Source organism: Akebia trifoliata, chromosome 3, assembly GCF_017979445.1.
Source record: "Akebia trifoliata isolate Shusen 1 chromosome 3, ASM1797944v1, whole genome shotgun sequence".
In the NCBI taxonomy this organism is placed as follows: Eukaryota; Viridiplantae; Streptophyta; class Magnoliopsida; order Ranunculales; family Lardizabalaceae; genus Akebia; species Akebia trifoliata.
In genome coordinates this window covers 44,085,947-44,109,603 of record NC_141377.1, presented here as the reverse complement: position 1 = coordinate 44,109,603, position 23,657 = coordinate 44,085,947, and the positions used below count along the sequence as shown (strand labels likewise).

General features: G+C 35.3%; 1 protein-coding gene across 3 annotated transcripts; it reads left to right on the top strand.

Moving 5' to 3' along the window:
• The first annotated feature begins 6,949 nt into the window (after nucleotides 1-6,949).
• LOC147407214 (uncharacterized) lies at nucleotides 6,950-23,077 on the top strand. Of its 3 annotated transcripts, none has more exons than XM_086435660.1 (13): nucleotides 6,950-7,106; nucleotides 7,226-7,562; nucleotides 12,218-12,304; nucleotides 12,388-12,521; nucleotides 17,053-17,184; nucleotides 17,330-17,444; nucleotides 18,865-18,924; nucleotides 19,155-19,220; nucleotides 19,466-19,519; nucleotides 19,840-19,908; nucleotides 22,084-22,155; nucleotides 22,573-22,644; nucleotides 22,738-23,077. In XM_086435660.1, exons 2-13 carry the CDS (start codon nucleotides 7,287-7,289, stop codon nucleotides 22,786-22,788), a joined length of 1,188 nt encoding a protein of 395 aa, XP_086291786.1. In that variant the 5' UTR covers nucleotides 6,950-7,106; nucleotides 7,226-7,286; the 3' UTR covers nucleotides 22,789-23,077. The 3 variants fall into 3 exon arrangements, with proteins under 3 accessions (XP_086291786.1, XP_086291783.1, XP_086291785.1); XM_086435657.1 differs by having other exon boundaries at nucleotides 22,492-22,644; XM_086435659.1 differs by lacking the exon at nucleotides 6,950-7,106 and having other exon boundaries at nucleotides 7,149-7,562; nucleotides 22,492-22,644.
• The last annotated feature ends 580 nt before the right edge of the window (nucleotides 23,078-23,657 follow it).

Below are 23,657 nucleotides of genomic sequence, written 5' to 3'. Positions count from 1 at the left end.
TACCCGGATGAAAAACACGGGTGTCCTAGGGATCATTTGGATAGAGATTAACTATTGAAATCTTTAAGAATATTCGCCATTTCGAAATTTTCTTTACATGTAATAGAAAATGGAGCTTGGTTTCAAATCTTGGTTTGATGTCTCATCTCATCCATGGATGAGACTGAGTTGTCTTGGACAATTCAACTCGTCTCGGACAATATAAACCATTTAACTCAATTTATAATTATCAATCTCTATATAGAAAAATGAAGGCTAACGTCCAAGACATTACGGGGACAATAGTCTTGCCTAACACTTATTTTTTCCAACAATACCCTCCTCATTTTGTCTTTTAGTGAAAAAATAAAGTCATGTTGATCTTTTACACAAAAATGCATTTATTACATTTATTATGCCATTAATAAATGCATTTATTATGTTGACATTGATTGTTAAAGCATTTACTACAAAAAAAATTATATTTAATTCAAAATTATTAAATGCTCATAACATTTATTATGTAAACAAATATTTATTGTGTAAAAGACCAATACATCCATGTCTTTTTCACTAAAAGACAAAATAAAAGGGGTATTATTGGAAAAAAAATGTTAGATAATGCTAACCCCCCATGAAGTATTGGATGTTAGCCTTATATATATATTATTTTTTATATGATTGAAGATATTCTATTATAAAATCATATTTTATTAAGATTGTAAATGTCTAAATTATAAAATAAAATAAAAATCATTAAAATATACAAAATTTTGATTCACTCAGATGAGTTTTATTAACTCAAAGCCGAGATTTTCAAAATATCATTTGAATCAACTCATTTATTTTTACGAGATTTTGTAGATTTGAGACGCCTTGTCTATCTTTCCAGTTTTTGGACGATACTGAGATGAATTGGATGAGTTAAATCGATCACTGATGAGATTTAAAATCGTGTTGAGTCATCTCAAACAATATTTAAAACCATGAAAGGGGGTGATTACTTGTAGATCACCTAGAATCGGTCGCAACCCTTCACTTAAAATTTACCCTTTGCACTCCATTAGGATGATTTCACTTCCCAAAAAAAAAAAAAATACAATCCTACATTTCCCAAGAAAATAAAATATATAATTGTTTTTTTCCTGTTTAAAAAATAAATAAAACAATGAGAGAGAGAGAGAGAGAGAGACATATGGAAAAGAGAAGTGGAGGGCTACAATAAAAAATTAAATTTTTAATGATTGGGCGCAACGGTCTACTTGTGATCATCAAGTGGTTGGTCTCAATAGAAAAATGTAGAAGTCGATTGCATATTTATCTTACATAAAATTATATGAAGCACAAGGCATTCTCTTTCTTACATTTTGGAGTTATAATGAATGACTAATTCATTTCCTAAGATACATTAAGTAATTAAAGTCACCCAACTATCTAGGTTATTTGGTAAAAACGAAAACACACTTTTTTTCCAAAGAAGAATAAAAGGCCAGTGATGATTTACAAAATAACTACGTGGAATGTGTTCTCATTTTATATTTCGGTATGTATATTAAGGTTTGTTATACTCATCCTATTTCATTACCCAATTATATAGAGGGCTACATTTTTTAGAAAAATACATTTTTAGAAAGAAAAAAATTATGACGTTAATATTGGAATTTTTCCCTTCTGTTGTTTAAAAAAGTGACCTTAACATGCTTTTCACAATCCAAAACCTTTTCTTTAAACATTTTTTTCCGCCTAGTGTTAACAACATCCCTCGCAAATTATCTTTCAACCGAATTGAGTGACGTGGTGAGTGTGGCTTACTTCAAAATTAGTAAAGTTGTGACTTTTAACTTTATATGTTGGGAACGGATCAATGGACATATGTAAAAACAATGTAACATTAATAAATTTTCAAAACATGGGTTAGAAGTTTCGGGTTGAGCTGATTTTTTTGAGGATGATCTCTATGACGAGAAGATCATCCAAAAAAAAAAATAATCAGTCCAATCTGAAACTTCTAATCCCATAAAAAGTGATTTAGAATGTGGACTGTCAATTTTTTGCCAATAATTTGTAAATCACTTTTGATGGATTTAAAAGTTTTAGATTGAGCTGATTTTTTGTGAGGATGGTCTTCTCATCATAGTGACCATCCTCGCAAAAAAATCAGCTCAATCCAAAACCTCTAACCCATATTTTAAAAAATCATTGTTTTTACATACCTCCCATGAACCGCCCCCTTATATGTCAGTGATTTATAACATTCTCTCTTTCAAAATTAGAATATGGTGCTAGTTTGGGGTTTGAAGATCGAAATGTCAAAATATTCAATATGAAGTGATTTTGGTGTGTGATATTTTTTCATGTTGTCTTTGCAGACACTCCAATTTGCACGAACCCACTTGAAAGAGGCATTCAAAATCTCGAAAAAGCTCAAACTTTCAAAAATCTTAATTTTGGTTCTAAATAAAAGCTCAAAGGCCACTAATTAGCCCATAGGTTCCCAACAAATGCTATTTGTCAAATTCTCATCATACATGCATCATTTTTTCCTTTATGTTATCCAAACCTAAAAAGTAGCTCATTGCCCAAATTTATGCCCATTCAATAAAAAAAACCATTCCCATTCCATCTCCCACACCAAAGCCTATAATCCAAACTCAACCCATTTCTAATCCTAATCTATATTCAAACTTCCAACACAGTAATCCTTTTAAATCTCCAACTGCATGTTCCAAACCCATTATCTAAGTCCAATTGCCCAACTCATTCTAGGCCCATTACATATGCCAAAACCCTAAAAGCTCATGGTCCCAAGAAATGACACTTGACAATCACCCATAAGCCCCAACATAAAAAAAGGCTTCTTATTAGTGGGCCAACCCTCAAAGTCCATTGGAGAGTCAACTTTCTTGGGAAATTCCAAAATTAACCCTCTCAAAAAGTGTCTAGGATTGATGAACATGTCAAGAGTTGTGGGAAGTTCCAGACTCTAAAAAGATAAAAGGCTTCAAGTACATGGGCTTGTCACATGACACCCTTCCATTGGCTTATTTCAAAAATATGTTTCTACCCTCACTACCTTTTTTACACATGGTTCCCCCTCATATACTTTTTGACTCCCATTTGCCCAAACTTTTTGAGAAGATTGCACGGGAGCCTCTCACTATATTTTCATATACCATCCTCTCATCGCTTCTCAAGACTCTCTTTTCACTAACTACCAAAACACCACCAAGATCATGTCATGTGACATTTCCCACATGACTTGGCCAAATGGCTTGATCATAGAAACTCATGCTAATTTTTATCATTTGTCCTCAAGAAGATTGAAAATCAAAAGATTTTTCAATGTTAATCTCGTGTCATTTCTTAAAGTCCCTAGGATTTGACCACTTTACCCAAAAAGTATTCCAAAACCTCTATAAAAAAAGTTTCATTTTCTATAAGAACTCTCATGATCACTTCAAGCCCTTATTTCAACCCGAATCTCTACTAAAAAATCCTCAATCCCCTCTAAACCTTCTTCTAACCTACGTTACATATAGAATTCAACCTTCAATCCATTTCATTTAAAACTCAAACTCAAGTTAAAGCTCGATAAATAACAAAAGAAAATAATTTCAAGGGATAAGGTAGGTTTAGGGTATAGTTTATATTTTAAAACATTTGCATTCCCTTTCATCTTCCCTTCTATATTTACTTTATGTTTTAAAAATCCATTAGGATGTAATGAAAACCTTCTCTCATACCCAGTAGGTTGGGCTTAGACTCAGTTGAAAATGTGAGAATTCAAGTCTTTTAAACCCACTTATACTTCTCATGCATCGTGTTATACACTATCACAAATGCATAACAATAATGAAGAGTTGTATCCCCCATTTTAGGGGTTGAATCACTGAATTCCTAGTCATAACATTCATGCATTAAGGTTATGGTTCTAAGAGAATTTCTCTAAAAATCTAGACCAATATTCACACTCATCGAAAACGTATAGACTCCATGTGGATATCATTCTTCATAGGATATGTCTCACATTAACATTAAGTCACTTGCTCAAATGGTCATTTCCACTCATTCAACTCGCTACTCCTAACATACATTTATACCATGCAATTTTGTCTTATACTGAATAATTCTCCAATTTCAAAGGTAGCTATCTTAGGACGGAGGGAATGAGGTGTCTAACATCTTTCTCGTTCTTTAATCAAACCTTTTTACTTAGATCTTAGGTAGACCAATCATTTTTCATAAACGAAAGTTATAATAATGAAAATCGATTTTTTCCAAAAATTATTTTGGATGCTAATTCACACATATTTTTTAAAAAGAATGGTGGCGACTCCAAATCAAGCAGTAGTGAGGTTTTAATAATGAAATTCATATCTATGGCCTCACAAAATTTTGCTGCAATTGAGTTATGAGAAAAGTTGCAAAGGAAAGAGGAGAGAGAAAGAAAGCATTGGATTGAGGCGAACACAATCGACCCCATGTGGCCTTAAATTTCAAATTTTCTAAATCGAGCCTATCATAAAACCCCATTAGACCAGAATTGTACGCTCGACACGGGAATGAACAATGAATATTTGAACATACATGCCTTAAAGTTAAAATGATGATGCACTAAATGGTGGAATAGACATAAATGAGAAACAAAATGAGTATGCAGTTTATATTTGAAGTGGCATTGGGTAGACGATGGGAACATAATCGAGCCATTGCACATTGGCTGGCTTGTTATTAAAGGAAAAAGTGTGAGCCCAATAATTGTCAATACATCAAAGGATCATTTATTAACAAAAAATATTATTCACAGGGGAATAACTACATTTACATTTCATGATGGAATCTAGGTCGTACGAGGTAAATCAATAATTGCTTATTAATTCATGAATATGAAGGCCATGTACACTTGATTGAAGGATCATGCATGGAAACAACTAAAGCTATAAACAAACCCCATTGTGTCCAGTAAAGGTACACAACTTCATGTGAGCATTTAATTACTCTATAGAGTTTTAGATTGAATGTGCTTACTTGATCATCAAAAGAGTTTTATTGGGAGAACTGCCCCAGTAAGAGGATCACAAATCAAAGGGCGAAGATCAAATAAGATGAAACAAGAACCCACATGTTCAAATTGCACTAAATGCTTTCTCTTTTAATGGAAGTATAGAGTGATTGTAGCCTTCCCTTTCTATTTGATCAGAGTTTCGAATGATTCCAAAGCCTAAAAAATCGTGAAATTTGATTTTCTATGACATGAATTGATATCATTATATATCTCTTTGAGTTATAATTTGATTTTTGGTTTAGGTTTCAAAGAAATAATTGACTTTAGTAAGATGTTTGAATACACTCGATAAGATTTTGTTGCAATTTGTTGCTTCTAAAAATCTAAATATTCTTAAATCTTAGACTATCTACATTTAAGATACAAATACAAAATACCAACTTAGATCCAAACATGCAACTTGCACCAAAGGTTTTCCCTTCCAATTGAATCAAAGGATGATTGTAGCTGTATCTTTCTATTTATCACGAGCTTCAAAGGTTTCAAAATGCAAGAAGAAGTTTTCTAATTTTGTATAACAAGGTTTTCTATTCTCTTTTCTCTATTGAAGTAAGATTATGGTAATTTATTTTAGAAGTTCAATTCGAATAGAATACTATTGACATTTTGTTAGACAAGTGCCTTCGGTGGGATGTTTCAATATTTTGCAACAATTAGATATGTAGATAAGTTGCTAAGGGAGGTGGGAAAAGAAAGATAACAAAAAAGTTCTTTTTGTCGATTAAATCTCAAGATTCTCTCTCTCTCTCTCTCTCTCTCTCTCTATATATATATATATATATGGAATATGAGTTCAAAGTACTAACTAAAATCTATACATGCAACTTGCATCAAAACTTTACTTCCAAATGTACATAAAAAAACCTGTTTTATTAGGAAAATGCTGAAGTAACATTAAAATTGACATTGATTCTCACATTGTTGACGTGGATGTATGTATGGAACCATAGATGCTTTTCATTGAGATGTGAGATGTAAGTGAAAAGCATCTAAGGTTATGTGTGTGCCTCCAGATCAGCAATGTGAGAATCAATGTCAATTTTAATGTTAGTCCAACACGTTTCTTTTTATCAGGACATCTGGACAATGATCGATGGGGATATTTTTGTTGTAGCATTTTAGTGACTTGACCATTATATTTATAAGAGTCATGTTGGAGTAACATTGAAACATACATCGATTGAGCATTGTTGATGTGGAGGTGCACATATAACCATAGATGTTTTCCACTCATATCTCGATGAAAGCATCAGTGATGTGAGAATCGATGGACATTTTAATGTTACTTCAGTATTTTCCACCCTTTCATAAATTGAAATATTTATGATAAGATGGCCCCATGATCTCAAAGGGCCAACTTATACCAAGGTTTATTGAGCTTGATCCATCTAATTTTCCTAGTAACGAGGATTATTAAATAAAGTTATACCAAGTTTTCATTTAGGTCTCGTTGCCATAACGAGACGCTAATTAATTCTTTTCTTCTTTTTGATTTATGTATCAAAAAAGAAAAAGAAAAAGAACATTCGTTTCGTCGAGTCATCGATATCAAAACCTTGGGTTATACACATGATATATTTGTAAAAAGTCTTTGGCACATAATCTTTTATTTTCCAAAAAATGTCCCTTTCGACCTTACCCACATGACAAGTATCCACCACCCTTTTTAAGGCCCACTTTTCCAATTTCCCTAAATCTGGAAACTCTCTCCCATCTCTTTCAAATCCTAGAAAACCCTAACAATGATAGTCCGATAAAATTCTAGCGTTAACATCAACCGTCCGATCTTTATAAAACGGCGGTACTGGGCTCCAGAACAATGTTGGTGGGCCCCACATGCCTTCAAAATACCATATAGGAGACCGACAGTCCCCCGACACATACAACTTTCTAATTGTTCCTTGTTGTATATCTCCCTTTTATAACAAGTATACTTCATTTGGGCCGATTGAAGTTAAACATCTGCTTTTACTTGGAATCTCCAAGTCCCAGAATAAAATATTTTACTGTCTCTCTTCAGGGAAACTCAGTGGCATAATCTGCAATTTTTTTGCCATTTTAGGTATTTTTGAAACGTTCTTCTTCTTCTTCTTCTTCATCATCATCTTTGTGTGTTTCAATCTAGGGTTAGGTTTTTAAGAATTCTAACATGTTTTAAGCGTTTCTGCGATGATGAAACAGGTTATGAACTTATTAGGGTTAGGGTTTTGTTTCTGTCGAGAGAATTCTATTGTGTGATATAATGGCCGCTGGTAATCGACAGCCACTGCAATCTCGTAGCTTTGACGAACATGAAGATTACAACCATATACCGATCCAGATCGATGAAGATGATGGAGGATACGAAAATGATGAATTCGATGGAGGTGGTGAGACGATGATGGATGATGTTAAAGACATCCATTCGAATTCAGAGAACTCTGGAGAGCAAAGTATAGTTTTGGCATCTCGGACTAGTGAGCTTACAGTCTCGTTTGAAGGCGAAGTTTACGTTTTTCATGCTGTCACACCTGAGAAGGTTTGGTTTTTTGAAGTTCTATTTAATTGCTTTTTTATGTATTTAATTGCGAGGCATTGTTATTTGAATTGGAAAATAATTTATGGATTGTAAATTTGGAGTAAATTGTTAGATTCAATTCGCAAAATTTTGTTTGACGCTCGTAGATGTAGAAAGGTACCACATATTTTGAATTTGATCCTGTTATGTTCGCATGCAGTTTTATAGGCTTTCTAATGACATTTGACCATGTATTCTTGAGTCCCAGGGTTATTTAAAGCTTATTATCATCAATTGGTTGTCAAAGGTCTATTTAAGTTTTTGACATCTTTTTATCCAATCTTGGCAATTTTTTTTAATATAAATATAGGTATGTATATAATTTTATTGAACGCCGATACTCTTTTATTACCATCTTTGCTGGGGTCTAGTTTCATTATACATTATGCCGAATGTCGTTTTATCGTCACCGAAGCCTAAGTTGTGGAAAGGGTTTAAGGGTTTAACTGTAAATGAGATGTTGCCTATCTGATGGTGCTTATGGATATTTTCTTCTATATCGGTCAATAGGAGTTATAGTAAAGAAAGGCGAAAAAAAAGCAATAATCCAGGGGAAAGGTTAGTGAGAGAGAGCTTCATTAAGCTGGAGAGTAGAAAGTACAATGATAGACACTTCTAGGTCTCCCATCTGAAGTCAAATTCGTAAACTGGCAACCTGTAAAATCCCCTACAATGGATAACCACTTATACTGCAAATACCTAAACCTCAAGACCCTTGAATCCAAAGATGCCTATTTTTTTTCTTCTTTCCAACTCGAACAAGAAATAATGAATGGGAGACGATGCCACCAGAATTTCCTTCTTGGAAAGAAATATTGGCATACCAACACACGAGAATCTCCTTGATGGACTTAGGAATCGTCGAAGAAATCCCAAATAATTTTACAAAATGTTGGCGAAACCTCCTTCCAAAAACGGAACAATATAGAAGATCAACCATTTATTCCAATCCTCTGTACATCTCACACATGTTGGGGATTTGAAAGCCATCAGTTTTTATACGGTTCCTGGTTAGGATCTTATCCAACAGGGCAATCCAATTAATGAACTTTACATTGGATCGATTGAATATCCTCAAGGAACTTAGCTGGAAAAAGGATCATGAGTAGATCTAGTTAGCTGACTATGAAATGACCTATCTGGATTCGTCTCACTCGAGAACTGTCTCGATATCCTCACATCTGGATTTGTTTGAATGGTACAACTCTAACTTTCTCAAGTATAGCAGCCATGATATCAATCTCCCAATCATTTAGAATTTCTTTCTCAGATTAGGGTTACACGAGACCTCCTATTGTTGTTTCACTAGTCATTGATTGATCTATGCTCTTCCACTTTTGGTAATATCATAAATGGAAGGAAATTCCAATCACATCTCTGACTTACTACACTATAAGTCCTCCCAAAATTTAAGAAAAATCCCACAAGTTTGAAACAAAATACCTCGATTAAAGCAGACCTGTAGGTTTGATATTTTTCACTAAAACTTGGAGCCTCCGATGTCTTAGTAGGGTTCAAGAGCCACCCATTGTCTCTAGGATCAAAGTTGGTGACAATAATTTCTTCCTTTAGCTCTCTCTTTCCTCCCTATACCTTCAAGCCATTTATTGAGTAGATACATTCATATCTTCAAAGTATTTGATCCCCTATCAACCCACCTTTTTTGCGAACGTACCTTTAGCCACTCTACGAGATGACACTTGTGTGAATTTCTCTGTCATCCCACAAGAAACCCCTTATACACTCCTCAAACTGCTGGGCCATGACATGCAAAGAAAATAGACTAGTACGCCTAACAAAGTTCTCTTTGATCAACTTTATTTTCTCCCGTTTAGAAGAGTTAAAGTCTTGTTCCAGTTTGCTAACTTCCTTTGCACAATTACACCCCTTCACACACTAGTTCTTTTTTCATGTTTCAGCCTATTTGGGGCTTCTACTGGAAGACTGGATGAGTGCAGCTTTTCTATTTTGCTACCTAAACATATTGCAAAACTCCTAATTCTCTACCTCACTGAGTCTAAGCACTGGTCTTTCTGTCAAGTTTACCTACATACTATATACAAGTTGGAGACATCTAATAATATTGAACTGAACTATCTATTCCCTCGAGGCATCCATAATGATAATTGTTGTTATCTGGGAATTACAAGTGGGATATGGAAGGACCTTACTCCATAGCGTTGAATCTTGGAAACAGAGCCACATCCACTTCCTTGTTGATCATTTTGTAACAACTTCCACTACCAATAGAAAATGATAGAGGGTATTGCCTTGTCTCAAATTCTTGGAGCTTTTTTTCAAGAAATCATTTGGAGAACTATTAACCAAAATTTGAAAAAAGGATGCGGTCAGGACACAAATCCTTATCCACCTCCTCCAATTAAATCCAACCCACCATTCCTACCCAGAAATAATTAAAGAAACTTCTACCGACATGTTTTGGTGTTTGACTGGAGTGTTGGAATGGTTAATGGAAAGTCTAACTTTGATAAGGGTAATTTTGTAAATGTGACCAATTGGTTAGACCATTTTGTTGTGAATAGGGATGTAGGCAGCTTGAGACATTTCATGTTTGAATGATAATTGCCATGGAAAAAATGGGTGAACTGATCAATTTTTTGTTTTCTATTATTTGTCATGAGTATTCCTCTGTATGCTAGATTGTAATTAGGATTCCAATTATTGCTTGAAGGTCTGTAGGAGAGGATTTGCTAACATTCTCTACTTGTTGGGAAGGATATGGATTTGACAGTTTTGGATAAAAGAAACTTGGTGACCCTTTCCCTTGATGTCAAGAAATGTAAGGGGATGGATGTGTAAGTGAAGTGTTAGGGGAAGGAGAGTTCAAGAGATGATGTTTTTGGTAGCGAGTAGATGATCTTTTTTGGGAATTCCTGTGGAAGATTTGTATGCGCCTTCCCTATTGTTTCATCTATTCCATTTATTAATGGAGGGAAGGAGATGTATACAAGATTACAATGTTTTTTCTGATATATTATACAATATTAGAAGTTAATAGTACTTGCATCTTTTCTAGGTTGAGGAATGGTGGTGCTTTTTTCTTTTAAAATTTATTTATGTTTTCTTTTAGCTTATTAATGGTGGGGTGAAGCTTGGTGTAGTAGAGCTTTGTTTGTAAACAAAGCATTCAAAACATCGAGTAAGAACTGTTGGAGACCTTGTCTGCTCATATCTTATGCAGGTGCAGTGATAATTTATTATTGCAAATGATGCTTAAGATATAAGAATTACATAGTAAAAGTTTAGTGTGTTACCTGTCGAGAGATTGGCTTATCAAGTGTAAAAATCAAGAATTTTAAAATATAGGACTATTGCCTATTGATGGTGATGATGCTTGCATGTCTGTGATCATCGATTTGTCATCTTTTTCAATGACCAAGTTTCTAGTTAGTACTTGTATTGAAATGGATCAAATTTCACATAAGACTTAATATCTAGTTTTTTTGTTCGTTGACTTATTATCTAGTTAGTGCATCGTATCATTGAATTTCCACAGTTTCTCATCCCTAGGGGGTTGGCTCAGCGGTAAAACTAGCGATGGGTTTGCTCCCTCTAGTCATGTGTTTCGAAACTAGGCGACATCCTGATTTACCCTGTTACATATTGGGAAACTTTCGTGGAGTCGTGGTGTGCGACTGTAGGGACTAGTCCCATTCCAAAAGGGATACTCTGCATCATAAAAAAATCCTTAGTTTCACATGTATCCTGCTGTGTGTGATAGCAAATTGCTGCATATTTCCATAGACAAACACATTAATGGGGATTCTAGCATTTAGGTGCTTTGTTACATTAGCTCGAACATCAATCACTGCAAACAGTTGCATTTGGGTCAACATTTTTAACACAAATTGGGGCCAAAATTTGCTGTCATTATCATTATTATTATTATTTTTGGCTAGGCAAGCAAGATTAGTGATCAGTAATTAGTTGGTGAAGACGGGTTTTGAAACCAGGCCGTGGTGTCATCAACACTCACAGACTTTAATCAACTTAGTAAGTTAGCACCTACTCACTTTCAAAAATTTGTAGCTAAAAACATGACTGTAAATGGATGAAAACTTTGGTCTTTCTTTCAGCCCCACCATTATCACCGCCCTGCTCTTTCTCAACTGCAACTACCACTGTTATCAATGCCCTTCCCCTTTCTCTAGGGCTGCCACCACCTTCATGTTCTTTCTCAACACTCATCACCACCACATTCACCCACTTATCTCTCTTTATGGCCACCGCGATCATTGGCCCTTCACTCTTTCAATTCCCACCACCTTCACCCTCATTGTCTTCGTGTCTAAACGGCTGCCAATTCTACCCTCTTCTTTTTCAACATCCATCATCACCACAATCACACTCTTTATCTCTCTCAATGCCCATCAACATCATCACAAGGTGACACTCAATGATTGCCAAAGATTGCAATTTTCTGTAAATTTGCATTTGCAGTGATTTGTAGGGACTCAGTGTACTGAGCAAGGCCTTAAAGTGTTTTGAGTGTAGTGAAATCTCATATTGGTGGACCAATTTTCTCTGTGCGTCAGTTGTGGGTATATTTCATTATCGAATAAATGCTTATCTTTGTTGAGATGTGTGTCCAACAGGTGCATGCAGTGCTATTGCTTTTGGGAGGGCTAGAGATACCTAGTGCTTTGCCAACTGTTGATGTACCTTTCCATCAGAATAACAGGGTATGCCTTCAACAATACATTTTTTTTTTCTAACTGTTTTTTTTATGTATGAGTTTTTGTGACATGATTGCTATTTTCTCTAGGGTGTGGGTGGTACACAACGACGCTCAAATCATCCGCGAAGAATTGCTTCTGTGGTCAAATTCCGTGAAAAGCGAAAAGAGCGATCCTTCGACAAAAAAGTTCGGTATAATAGCCGCAAAGAGGCTGCACAGTGGTAAGATGGATTCTTTTTTTTCTTCTGACAAGTAATCCACTCTTATAGGTAACGCAACCCAAAACTACTTAGCAAATCAAAAGGCTTCATTGGATGAAACTAACATGTTCTATGTTTTAAAGTATGTTACAATGTAAAATTACCAAGGGTAATTTACTGATAAAAAATGAAAATGTAACTTGGCTAATGTCACATGATGCTGTTATGATAGACAATAACAATGTGTTACATGTATCATTGATCTGACCAGTTTGAATGTTTGACTATTTATTGGATTAGTTACGATTTAAATAACACAAAATTAAAAAAATTTGTAAAAATACAATGCGCATGATAGACATCCTCATTTGTCTGTAGGTATTCATCCATGTGTTACATGTATAATTGATCTGACTAGTTTGAATGTTTGACTATTTATTGGATTAGTTACGATTTAAATAACACAAAACTAAACAAATTCGTAAAAATACAAAGTGCATGATAGGGAAGAAAAGCCTCTATGTTGTGCATATTTGGCATTGACATATGGAGGAAGGGAAGAAGATCCTTTCGTTAGGGTTCTTTTAAAAAAGTGGTTAGTTAATTCAAAGAATGTGAGGGCCTGTTCATTGAAGATCTAGTTTTAAATGGGACCTTATTATTATTTATTAGCAAGAGATCGTATTTCTAGAGTTTTTTTCTCCGATTCTCCATGATTTCCTTCACTTGTTTCCTCAATCGTCAAGGTTTTACTCTTTGCTACGTCTTTGTTTTTTCTCAATAAAACTTATAAAAAAGGAAATAAAAAGAGGGATGTTTTATTGTGAAATTCTTCTCTTGGGAAGGAGACAAGCGGAATAATTTTTTAGAGTAAGGAGGAAGATCTTGTAGCTTTGGTTCTAAATGTCGAGGCTTGTTTGTTTGGGTGAACGTCATTTTTGTCGGAGTTTAGGGGTTAGTTATTTTGAAGATTTTGTTTTTAGATGGGATTGCTTGATCTTCAATTAGCTTTGATTTTGTCTTGTTGTCCTCTACCTTTATTCAATTTTGCCAATAAGATGCAGAGACTTGCTTCACATTTGGAATTGAACAAAACAGACCATTTATCTCAAAAGAATTCTACGAAACATTCTGCGATGGCTGCTGACATATTTGTTAAAGAAAAATAGAGTACGTTTTAAAGAATTAATTGGGCAGTCGGCTATTCGGGAGCCAAAAGCTCGTTAGGTTAATTTGAGGATTCATTTTATGTATGTTATATTTATTAGATTTTGAATTTAGATGAACTTCATTTCATTTTCAACAATTCATGGAATAATGAATCGGGATGAAACATATGACTGCACCAGCTACAAGCAAAGACCTCATGATAATCAATATGAGTTCTTAGCACCCATCAATAGATGGTGTTATTCAACTCATTGTTACTCTAGATGGTGAAGATGTTATTGACTGTGAACCCATATTGAGTTATTTACGTTGAGGAATGGAAAAAATTGCAGAAAATCAGACAACTGTACAATATTTGTCTTGTGTAACCTATTGGGATTATTTAGCGACCATGTTTATAGAGGCAATAGTGGTAAATGCTCCAAAAAAATTGGGAAATATTCAAGTACCTAACAAAGCTCACTATATCAGAGTTATTATGTTGGAACTGAGTAGTATAGCTTCTCATTTGTTATGGTGGATATCTGTGTGCAAACTCGTTCTTTTTATATTATCAGAGATAGAGAATTGATATATGATCTATTCGAAGCTGCCACCTAGGTATGTGAATGGTGCATAATTATTTTTGTATGGGAGGAGTACCTGCTGATCTAATCTACCTCACGGTAGATAGATAAATGCTTGGATGTCTGCAATTATTTTTTTATAAAGGGCTATTCAAAATCAAAAGCTCAGTATGTGAAATCCTATTTTTTTGGAATAAATTGAACAAGTGTGCATTATTGGGGGAGGAAGCAATAAATTGGAGTTTATTAGGACTAATGCTATGAGCTTTGAGAATTTAATGTGATCTTTAGAAAGTGCTCATTATGAGTGTTACGACAAATTTGATTGGGAAGTCCAATGGAAAAAAGGAGGAGATTCATTAGCTTGTTATTTCAAATTAATGAAATGATGGAATTCGTAAAAATCATTCAACAAGCTTTGGAAGGAATTTCTGGGGGACCTTATGAGAATTTAGAAGTCCGGTGCTTCAATAGAGCAAGGGATCCCGAATGGAATGATTTTGAATACCGATTCATTAGTAAAAAACCTTGATCACTTTTGAATTATCGAAACAAGACCTTTATGTGAGAGTGGAAGACCCAAAAGGGTAGTTGGGAATTTTTGATAGGAGATCATAGTATTTTTCCCTAGGGTTGAAAAATCCATACACCAGGTTCTGTCAAATTCTTCTTCAGCCAGTTAAGTGAATGAAATTGGCTAATATCATTATGGGAGAAGTTGATCGTTGAAATGATAATTGATACGACAGAAGCACAAGCTATCAATTCTTTTTTCAGATCGGAATCCTTAAAAGAGGTCTATGGGCTCATATGGTTGCTTGTCCCTATTTTTACTCCTGTATTGGGAATCATAATAGGGGTACTAGTAATTGTGTGGTTAGAAAGACAAATATCCGCAGGGGTACAACAACGTATTGGACCTGAATACGCCGGTCCTTTGGGAATTCTTCAAGCTCTAGCAGATGGAACCAAACTGCTTTTCAAAGAGGATCTTCTTCCATCTAGGGGAGATATTCGTTTATTCAATATCAAAATTTTTTTTTTCCTGATATGATAATGCCTTATTAAATGTCTTGTTACTTATGCCATATGATTTCCGGTAATATGACTTCTCATGGAGCAAGACTTCACGTGTTTAATGAATTTACTATCTTATTCTTTAGTGGCATCCTATGTAAATATTGTGATTGCAAGGGAATCTACATAGTGGATGTCCGTAACCTTTTTCTGGCTTTATAAGAATTGTGGAACTATAGCTTGTATTGCATAAGATAGGGCTTTTATCCATCATTTTAATTTAAAAAGTAAGAAAGGTTTATGAAGAACCACTTGTTGTGCGTGGATGCTCTTGCGACTGCGATAACTGATTATCTAAGATTACATGAAAAAATTGGAAAATATGATTTTCAAAGTGGTGGCTTCACTTTTTGGAGCCATTTAATGGGTATTACTTGTCTGGTTTTAAATGAGAGAACTAGTTCCTTTTTTTTTTAATATCTAGAACTACATCAACTAGGCTTTGATAGAGGGGTTTATTTGGCTTTTGATGGACAGTTGTCTATAATGGGTTGAAAGTAGAATGGGCCTGGATTTAGAAAATTTCCTGGTTTTTATGGAATTTTGGGCCTGATATTGAGGTCCAGAAAAACCAAATAAAATCTGATTTTCAACCTCTGATCTGTCCACACAACTCTTGGATTTAGAACATTTCTAAATTTTTTTGGATGTCCTGTTCATTGCTTGACTGCATTGTTTGTTTTTCACTCATGCATGCTTATCCGTTTGGTATTTGTGTCGGTTTCGACATATTTTAAGGAATTTTATATTTTTCTTCTTCGTCTTGTTATTCTCCTGCCACGTCTTATTTACCTATCTTCATAATTTTCTTTTAAACCATAAATAGTTGACAATATTTTGATGATTATTTACATTTTTTGAGGAAAACTATTTCGTTCTTGAGGATTTTAGCCAGACCTGCTTCCATTGTAAGTTTTCCAAGTGGCAAAGAAGAGAATCAATTGCCTTTGTCGGTTCCCTATGGTGTTTTTATTTATTTAGAAAAATCTGTTTACAGAGAACAGAATGCTATGAAGCCCATCTCTTTCCCACTCAGTGTTCTGCTTTTCTGCTTGGACCAAATTCATTTTTCGTGGAAACGATACAATCAAACTACTGGATTCAATGTTCGCTTCTCGCTGAATTTAATCAGTCATCAAGAGTGAATTGTTGAATGGGTTGTGGTGCTTTTGATTTTTATTATCATTATTATTTGAGTTAGGGTTTTTGGTGAGAGGATTGAGTTTTTGAGACAGAGACAGTGGAAGGATTTGATGGAGAAGCAATCAACGCTTGATCAAACAATGATCAACCTTTATGTGGTCACACACTCAGACCCTTGATCTATATGAGTGGGTTTGGCGGAGTACAACCCTTATCATTAGGGAAAAAAAAAGAAGATTATCCTCTACAATGGATTTGATTATGAGACCCTTGATCTCTAGAGATAATGGTATGGGTTGGGTGTTCTTAAAATATTTTGGATGGATTGAAGAGATGGTAGGAGGATTGATCATTGATCAGTTTCACAGGTCTCTTTCAAATGATATTTTCTGTTACCTTCTGTTGGAGTTTAAAAATAAATAAATAAATAAAAGGTAAAATTTATTACCTTTGTACTTTTTAACTCTTGATTGGTGATCAATTAAGGAAAATCTTAATCTCTATTACTAGTCAATTTATCTTAAACTGTTTTTCTACTTACCATCCTTTCTGGAAGAATGGGCTATCATTTTTGCTTCTTAATTTATTTTCATCAGTAGAGTGCACCGTAAGAATGGTCAGTTTGCATCGTTAAGAGAGAACAATGATGAGGGGTCACCGGCTTCTTCAATTAAGGGTCCTTCACAGAGCTACCCTCAAGATGATAGTACTCCTCGTCCGGAAATTGTGTGAGTTATAGCCAAAAATTTCAGTTTGTGGGTATTACTAATATCAGCAGATGATCTGATCTTATTATGAATTTAGTTTTGTGAAATTCTTCTCCCTCTAAAAATCAGATTCCAACATTGTCATGTTTTTTCTTGTCTTTTGTAGTGAGCGCAAGTGTCAGCATTGTGGCATTGGTGAAAAGTCCACTCCAGCAATGCGTCGTGGGCCAGCTGGTCCAGGGTCTCTATGCAATGCATGTGGGTTAATGTGGGCAAACAAGGTTGGTATGGAGTGATAAATGACTACTTGATGTTTGGCTTCACTACTGTTGATTTGAAAAGTCTATTCTTGCACACCAGGCATGCATATGTTAATAACATTTTAGTTCATGAAATAATTGGATATTGTTGAGTACAATGGAAATGCAATTTATTGAGTGTTTGCTGCATTAAACCAAATCTTAATTTTGAGAAGTGGGAATGCTTTCTTGTGTGGGGGAGTGAAAGGCAACAGTCAAGAGCTTCAGGGAGTCATTTTTGTGCAAAGCACCTTTTGTTATTTCTTAAAACACAAAATTGAAACACGCTCCAACACATGCGGGCACACATGCATACACATGCCCTCACACATGCATCAGAATGGAACATCTCTCCTTTAATCATGGTGTTACCTCCACAGCTTGAATTCGATTTTTCATTTCATTCTTCAAGCTCATTTGTAGACCCAAACAGCAATTCTTCAAAAATGGGACTCGTTAATATTGATTAAGAGAAAACAGAACCCATATTGACAGAAGGTTTTTGAAAAATATGAATTCTGGGAGAAATGACTCATCATGTCATCTCGAAGACTGTTATGAGGATAGTCTCTTTAAGATGGCATACGGAAATTACATTGAGTGCGCTAATGTGAAATAGCTCCCTTATCCCATATAAAATAGTCATTGGTCCATGAAGCGGCAATAACCAAATCAACGCATACAACTGGATGTGAATAATTAAACACAAGTATCGATCAAAAAAATAATAATAATAATTAAACACAAGTTCTTGATGGGTTGCTAGAGCACATGAGGGTAACCGAACTGGGATGATGCAGTAATCCTCAAATGGGCGTGTGTGTTTTTGGAAAAGCACAACAAACCTATGTGACGGTTTTTAAGAGTGTATTGTTGAAGGTTGGATCTACTGATAGAGTTCAATATCTTAAAACCCCTATAGTTGGGTGGCGTGATTCTTAAGGTCAATTTGTTCGACTATATGAATATTGGTATTCTAGTGGTTTCAAGAGTGTTGAGACAGCTCTGTTCCCTATTTAGGTGGTACTTGAGTGACGGGTATTGGTTAGTTTGATACAAAGGATGGGTCTATTTGGAAGTGTAGCCCAAAAAGAAAATTTCTCGGTATCTACTAACCCAAGATCAAGAGCCTCGGTTCACCTGTTTGCATCATCTCTCTCTAAAATTTTTTAGATATGTAAATATTTGCCCTCCTATGATCAAATATTTCTTCTTTGGGGAACTCTCTGGTTCCTTGTAATGTAGCTTTCTTTCATGGTTGGCGAGTCTTAGTCTCTAAATGTTTGGATAATGAGACTTGGATATAGTAGTACTATTTCTTTTTTTTTTTGATAAATAGTAGTACTATTTCTTTTTGTTTCTTGTGGAACCAAGTATTCTCACCGATCTATTGGATTTGCAGGGAACATTGAGACATCTCACTAAGAGTGGAAGGAATATTTCTTTTGATCAAAATGAGCCGGTATGGATTCTGAGAACGACAGTAATATTTTCCTCCATTATTGAGTTTTGGCAAGCCTTAAGCTATTTTTTATAATTTTTTATAAATAGTCAAGCATGCTCTTTGCCATAATTTTTTGGGTTCAGCTCTCTTTTGCCCCCTCTCCCCCACCCCCTTTTTTTATATTTATAATTCCATAACAAGAACTCCGGCTCATGGTATTTCTGTTTTGTTGGTTATGGGATCCTCAGGAAACTCCAGGTGATACCAAAGCTCTAACTATGGAGGCTGAAAATCTCTCTGCCAAGGAGGAGCAGGTTTTTTTTTTTTAAGATCAGCAATTACAGATATGTATATAGTGAAGTTTTCTGTAGTGCCAACATGAAATTCATGCGAGCCTAACGAATAACTGAAATCATCATCATCATCTCCCAATGAAATCATCATCATCATCTCCCAATGATATATGGTGAAGTTTTATGTATATTGTTCGTTAATGAAGAATGAGAAAAGAGAGATGCCTTTTTGTATGTTTTATTTACTTTCCGCACTTGATCTGTAGGATATGCAGGAAACTTTGGGAAGCAAAAATCCTTCTGTCAACCAAGATGAGCAGGTTTGGGGTTTGATTCCATCATATTGATGATTTCAATATTGAGTGGCAAGTTAGGCTTTTTATTGTAACTGTCTTATGTAGCAGGTCACCTGAAACTGTCATTTTGGACCTCCTGTTAAAGATGTTTTTACTGGCATATAAAAAAAGAGATCTCTACTGAATACCTTTTTATTAGCATTGTCAATGAATTGAATATTTTGGAGGGTGGATGAGTTTAGCAATCACCTGTTCTTGGCTTATATTTAAAATTTGGTGAATAAAGTTTTAACTACTACTTCTATGACCTATGGCTCGTCTCACATGATTTATGGGACCTGCAGGGTAGTCTGGAAGACATGAAGCACTTACCTTTGGAGTTTGGGAGTCATTCTCCTTGTCCGCTTGAGCAGGTATGGTGTGTTAGAAACAACAACAAATGCATTCATTCCAACTTTGATGAATTTTCATTTGGTTTTAAGTCTCAAGAACCAGATCCTGATATTTGCACTCTTGGTATGCTGCATGGGGCTTTATTTTTAGATCTTTATTGTTGGTTGGCCTTCTCTCAGATTCTACCAACCAAGTTTATTTTTTGGTGCCCCTTAGTAAGTTTGGGTGTTTCTGGTATCGATGGTTCTTGGGAATTTGATTTAGTAGCAAGTTTTGTTGCAAGCCTCGAGTTCTATATGACTCGGTGTTGCCAGCTGGTGCTTGATGATTTAGTGATATACCCTATCCCCCCTCTCTTTTTTGTACCCTTCTCTCTCTCTACCCACAACCCTTCTAGTTTTGTTCATTTTCCATGATTCTTTAAACCCATAAAGAGCAAATGGACTTTGAATTGGCTTAGGTTGGAGTCTATCACCTTTTAAGAACTATTATGTTACGTGAGCAAGGATCTTATCTACACCATCAATGCTCCATTATAGACCTTAGTGTGACGGACCTAGCCTCCCCACGTGTATTGCTTTAGTGAAACTAGAGCTAATCATCTTATTTAGCCCATATCAACTCTCCTCAATGTTTCTATCAGCTCTCCAAGGTATTCAACTGTTGACAACCATTTACCCCAAAAGACCGATCTGATGGGGAAGGCACAACTATGAATATAAGAGGGTCATGGGTCGAACTGAGGCACTATACATGACACGCGAGAGCAGAGGCGGATAACACTGACACTCAACATCAACAACTTACTCAAGAGAACGACAAACAGTTGTGAAGAATAGTTGTTCTACTCCCTATTAGTATTTTTAAAGCTTTGATCAACTCTTTGAGCTTAGTTACAAAAGAGGAGCCGTCTATTCTATAATCTTGGTGGGATAAAATAGATGGTCTGGTCTGGACTGGTCCTCATGGTGCTTATCCAACAACCGTAGACCTCCCAGAAACGTTACCTATTTATAGTACTCTAAAACCTCGCCAGGAATTATCTAGACCTTTTTTAAAATTTTATTTTCATTATAAGACACTGCTCAAAATTTGTTTTACATCCATTCCACTCGCTAATGAACTCTCTTTTCCACCTATGACATAAACTTAGGGATGTCCCACCACCATCTCTTTCCAGATCCTCGCTTCCTCTCTTCTGTTACACCTCCTCTGTTTGCTTTTTGAACGACTAAGTAACCCCGCCTCTAAACCTCCATTAACTAACCAGGCGTCCACATTTAGGCTTTGAACCGATGACTCCTTTGTAGGTGGAGTTGTGCAAGTAGGCTTTCTTTGATTAACGTCCCCCACCCCGCCCCCGTGCGCATGTAAAGATCAATATGCTTCAATTGGCTTTCCAACTTGTCTAGCACCTAGAGGAAAGGTTTATTGTCTCTGTCCTTAGGATCCAATTTTTGGATGCCTCCTTTGTATAAGAACTAATTTCTTTTCAAGTAGTAAGTTTTGGGATGGCTTTATATCATATAGAAATATAATTATTTCTTTCTTTATTTTCATTTAAAAATCTTCTAATTTAATATAAGTAAAATATATTTTATGTTGATTAGGTTTCAATTAGGGTAGTGGTTTTGAAACTAGGTATGTAGTCTTAACACAGACCGGCTTCACCTCACCAAGCTGTCATCTCTATATAACTAAAATATTGTTGTGTAATATATGCTTATTTTGGGATAATAATTTGATGATGATGCACACGCATGAAGTTCTTGAACGTGATTAGACAGTGATAGTTTTTGTGCCATTGTCACATAGTTATCATGATAGAAGTTTTGAAAAGTGGGTGAGGCCTCTCCATTCCCTAGGTTCAATAGGTGGAATTGGAGGAGCCTACCTACAAAGGATCTGCAAACATTCAGTCTTGTGATAATGCTCTAATCTCTGGCTCGTTAGAATTTCCTTTCACAGTTGGATGAGAAAACATGTTGCATGCTGTTATATATGTAACAGTTGCAGAGTCTTACAGCTTGTAATTTATCATTTCTTGTTGGCGATCTTTTGAAAATCGCAAGATTTCTCAAATACATTGAATAATATCTACTTTAAGTTGATTTCAAAATGAATGAGTCGTATAATCTTTCACTTATTAGTTTGATGTGTGGCTTCTCCTCTGATTTGTGGGTTTGGATTTGCAGGAAACTCTTGAAGATCTTACCAGGCCTTCACCTGTTGGAGTCGAGAATCCTTCTGTTGACCTCGATGAGCAGGTATGAAGTCTCTGTGCCTGTTTGAACCAATGTACTGAAAACCGAATAATTGAACCAAAAAAGTGGCTGTGCTGGCTCTATTTGGTTCAACATTCTATCCATGGCATCAGGAGTGATATATTTTGCGATAGGAATGGAGGGAGTAGTTTAATATTGACCCATACCATTTGTTGGGGGCAGATTCACCTATTGAACTCGAGTTATTTGATTCAAACTAACCATGAACAATTTTATTTGTCTTAATATCTCGATTGTGAAACCTTGATTGCTATGTAACTTACTTTTGGTCCGATTAAATAATCTCCACGGTTTTTAAGAATTTTGATACCCTTGCAGAGTGCTCTAGAGTCCTCCTTGGTAGCACACAGTTTGTGGGGCGATTCAAGAGTTCCCTCATCTAATTTTTGGGACCTGCAGGGAATTCCCAATGATCTTGCTCATGTTTCAAGGACAAAACTTGATATTCCTGCCAACCCAATTAATGAACAGGTAGTGTTTTCTTGCTTGTTAACTATTGATCTCTACTTCGATACTTGTTTTCCCTATGTGATTCTAAATGGACTTGCCACTTTATCTTTATAGAATGGTGTCAATGACTCCAACATGGACAGCAATGGCCAAGGATTGATATAACTTCAAATGATCGTGAGACTGATACTGTAATTATGTGGTCGCTTCCGGACGAGGAACAAGGTACACTGACGGTTCCTACTGACATTAGCTTTCTGGGAGAGGGTGTGTTCATAAAAAAGTAGGATCATAATTGGGAGGTGGGTTGCTGTGAAATGGGTTTTCTTTGATCAATTCTAATTTCAGATCGATTTACATACATTGTGAATTTATTGATTGTGTTGCATTTTGATATGACCTATTGGCTGAATGGGTGCGATTTAACGTTAAAAAAAAGAGTTTTCTGACTGAATATGCAAGCATTGTTTCCTATAGACCAAATTATGTTATTTCTGATGTAGAATGATTTTTGAAGGAGTAGGATCTGTTTAGCCGACCCTAAATTGGTGTACCCTACCTCCAATTTGGTAAAGCTTGTTCTATTTGAGAATTCTAGACTTGTTTGAAAGTAATTTATTCCTTCATGGGGTGCTTACTGGGTTACATGAAGACATCTCTTCGGTTAAATTCACTTAGTGACTCAGTAATATGCATTTTGCCAAAAATTGTGATTCAATAATAATATTTTATATATATATAATAATTTCCCCAACTCAAACCCATTTAATAATTATGTGACCTTATATTATATTAGTGGTGGCAATGGGTCAGGTTGTGTTATAAGGGTATTTTGAAAGTTTCCCGACTCAAACCCCACCCATTTAATAATTTGTATTAGATGGGTTGACATTCCAAACACATTAGTTTCGTGTCATTTTCAAGTCATGTTAGTAGGTGCTAAGATTGCTACCCCTACTTTCCTACTTTATATAACCACATAGGTAAAAAAAAATGAATAATTATGCAATGTAGCATGTGGAATTCATTCATGT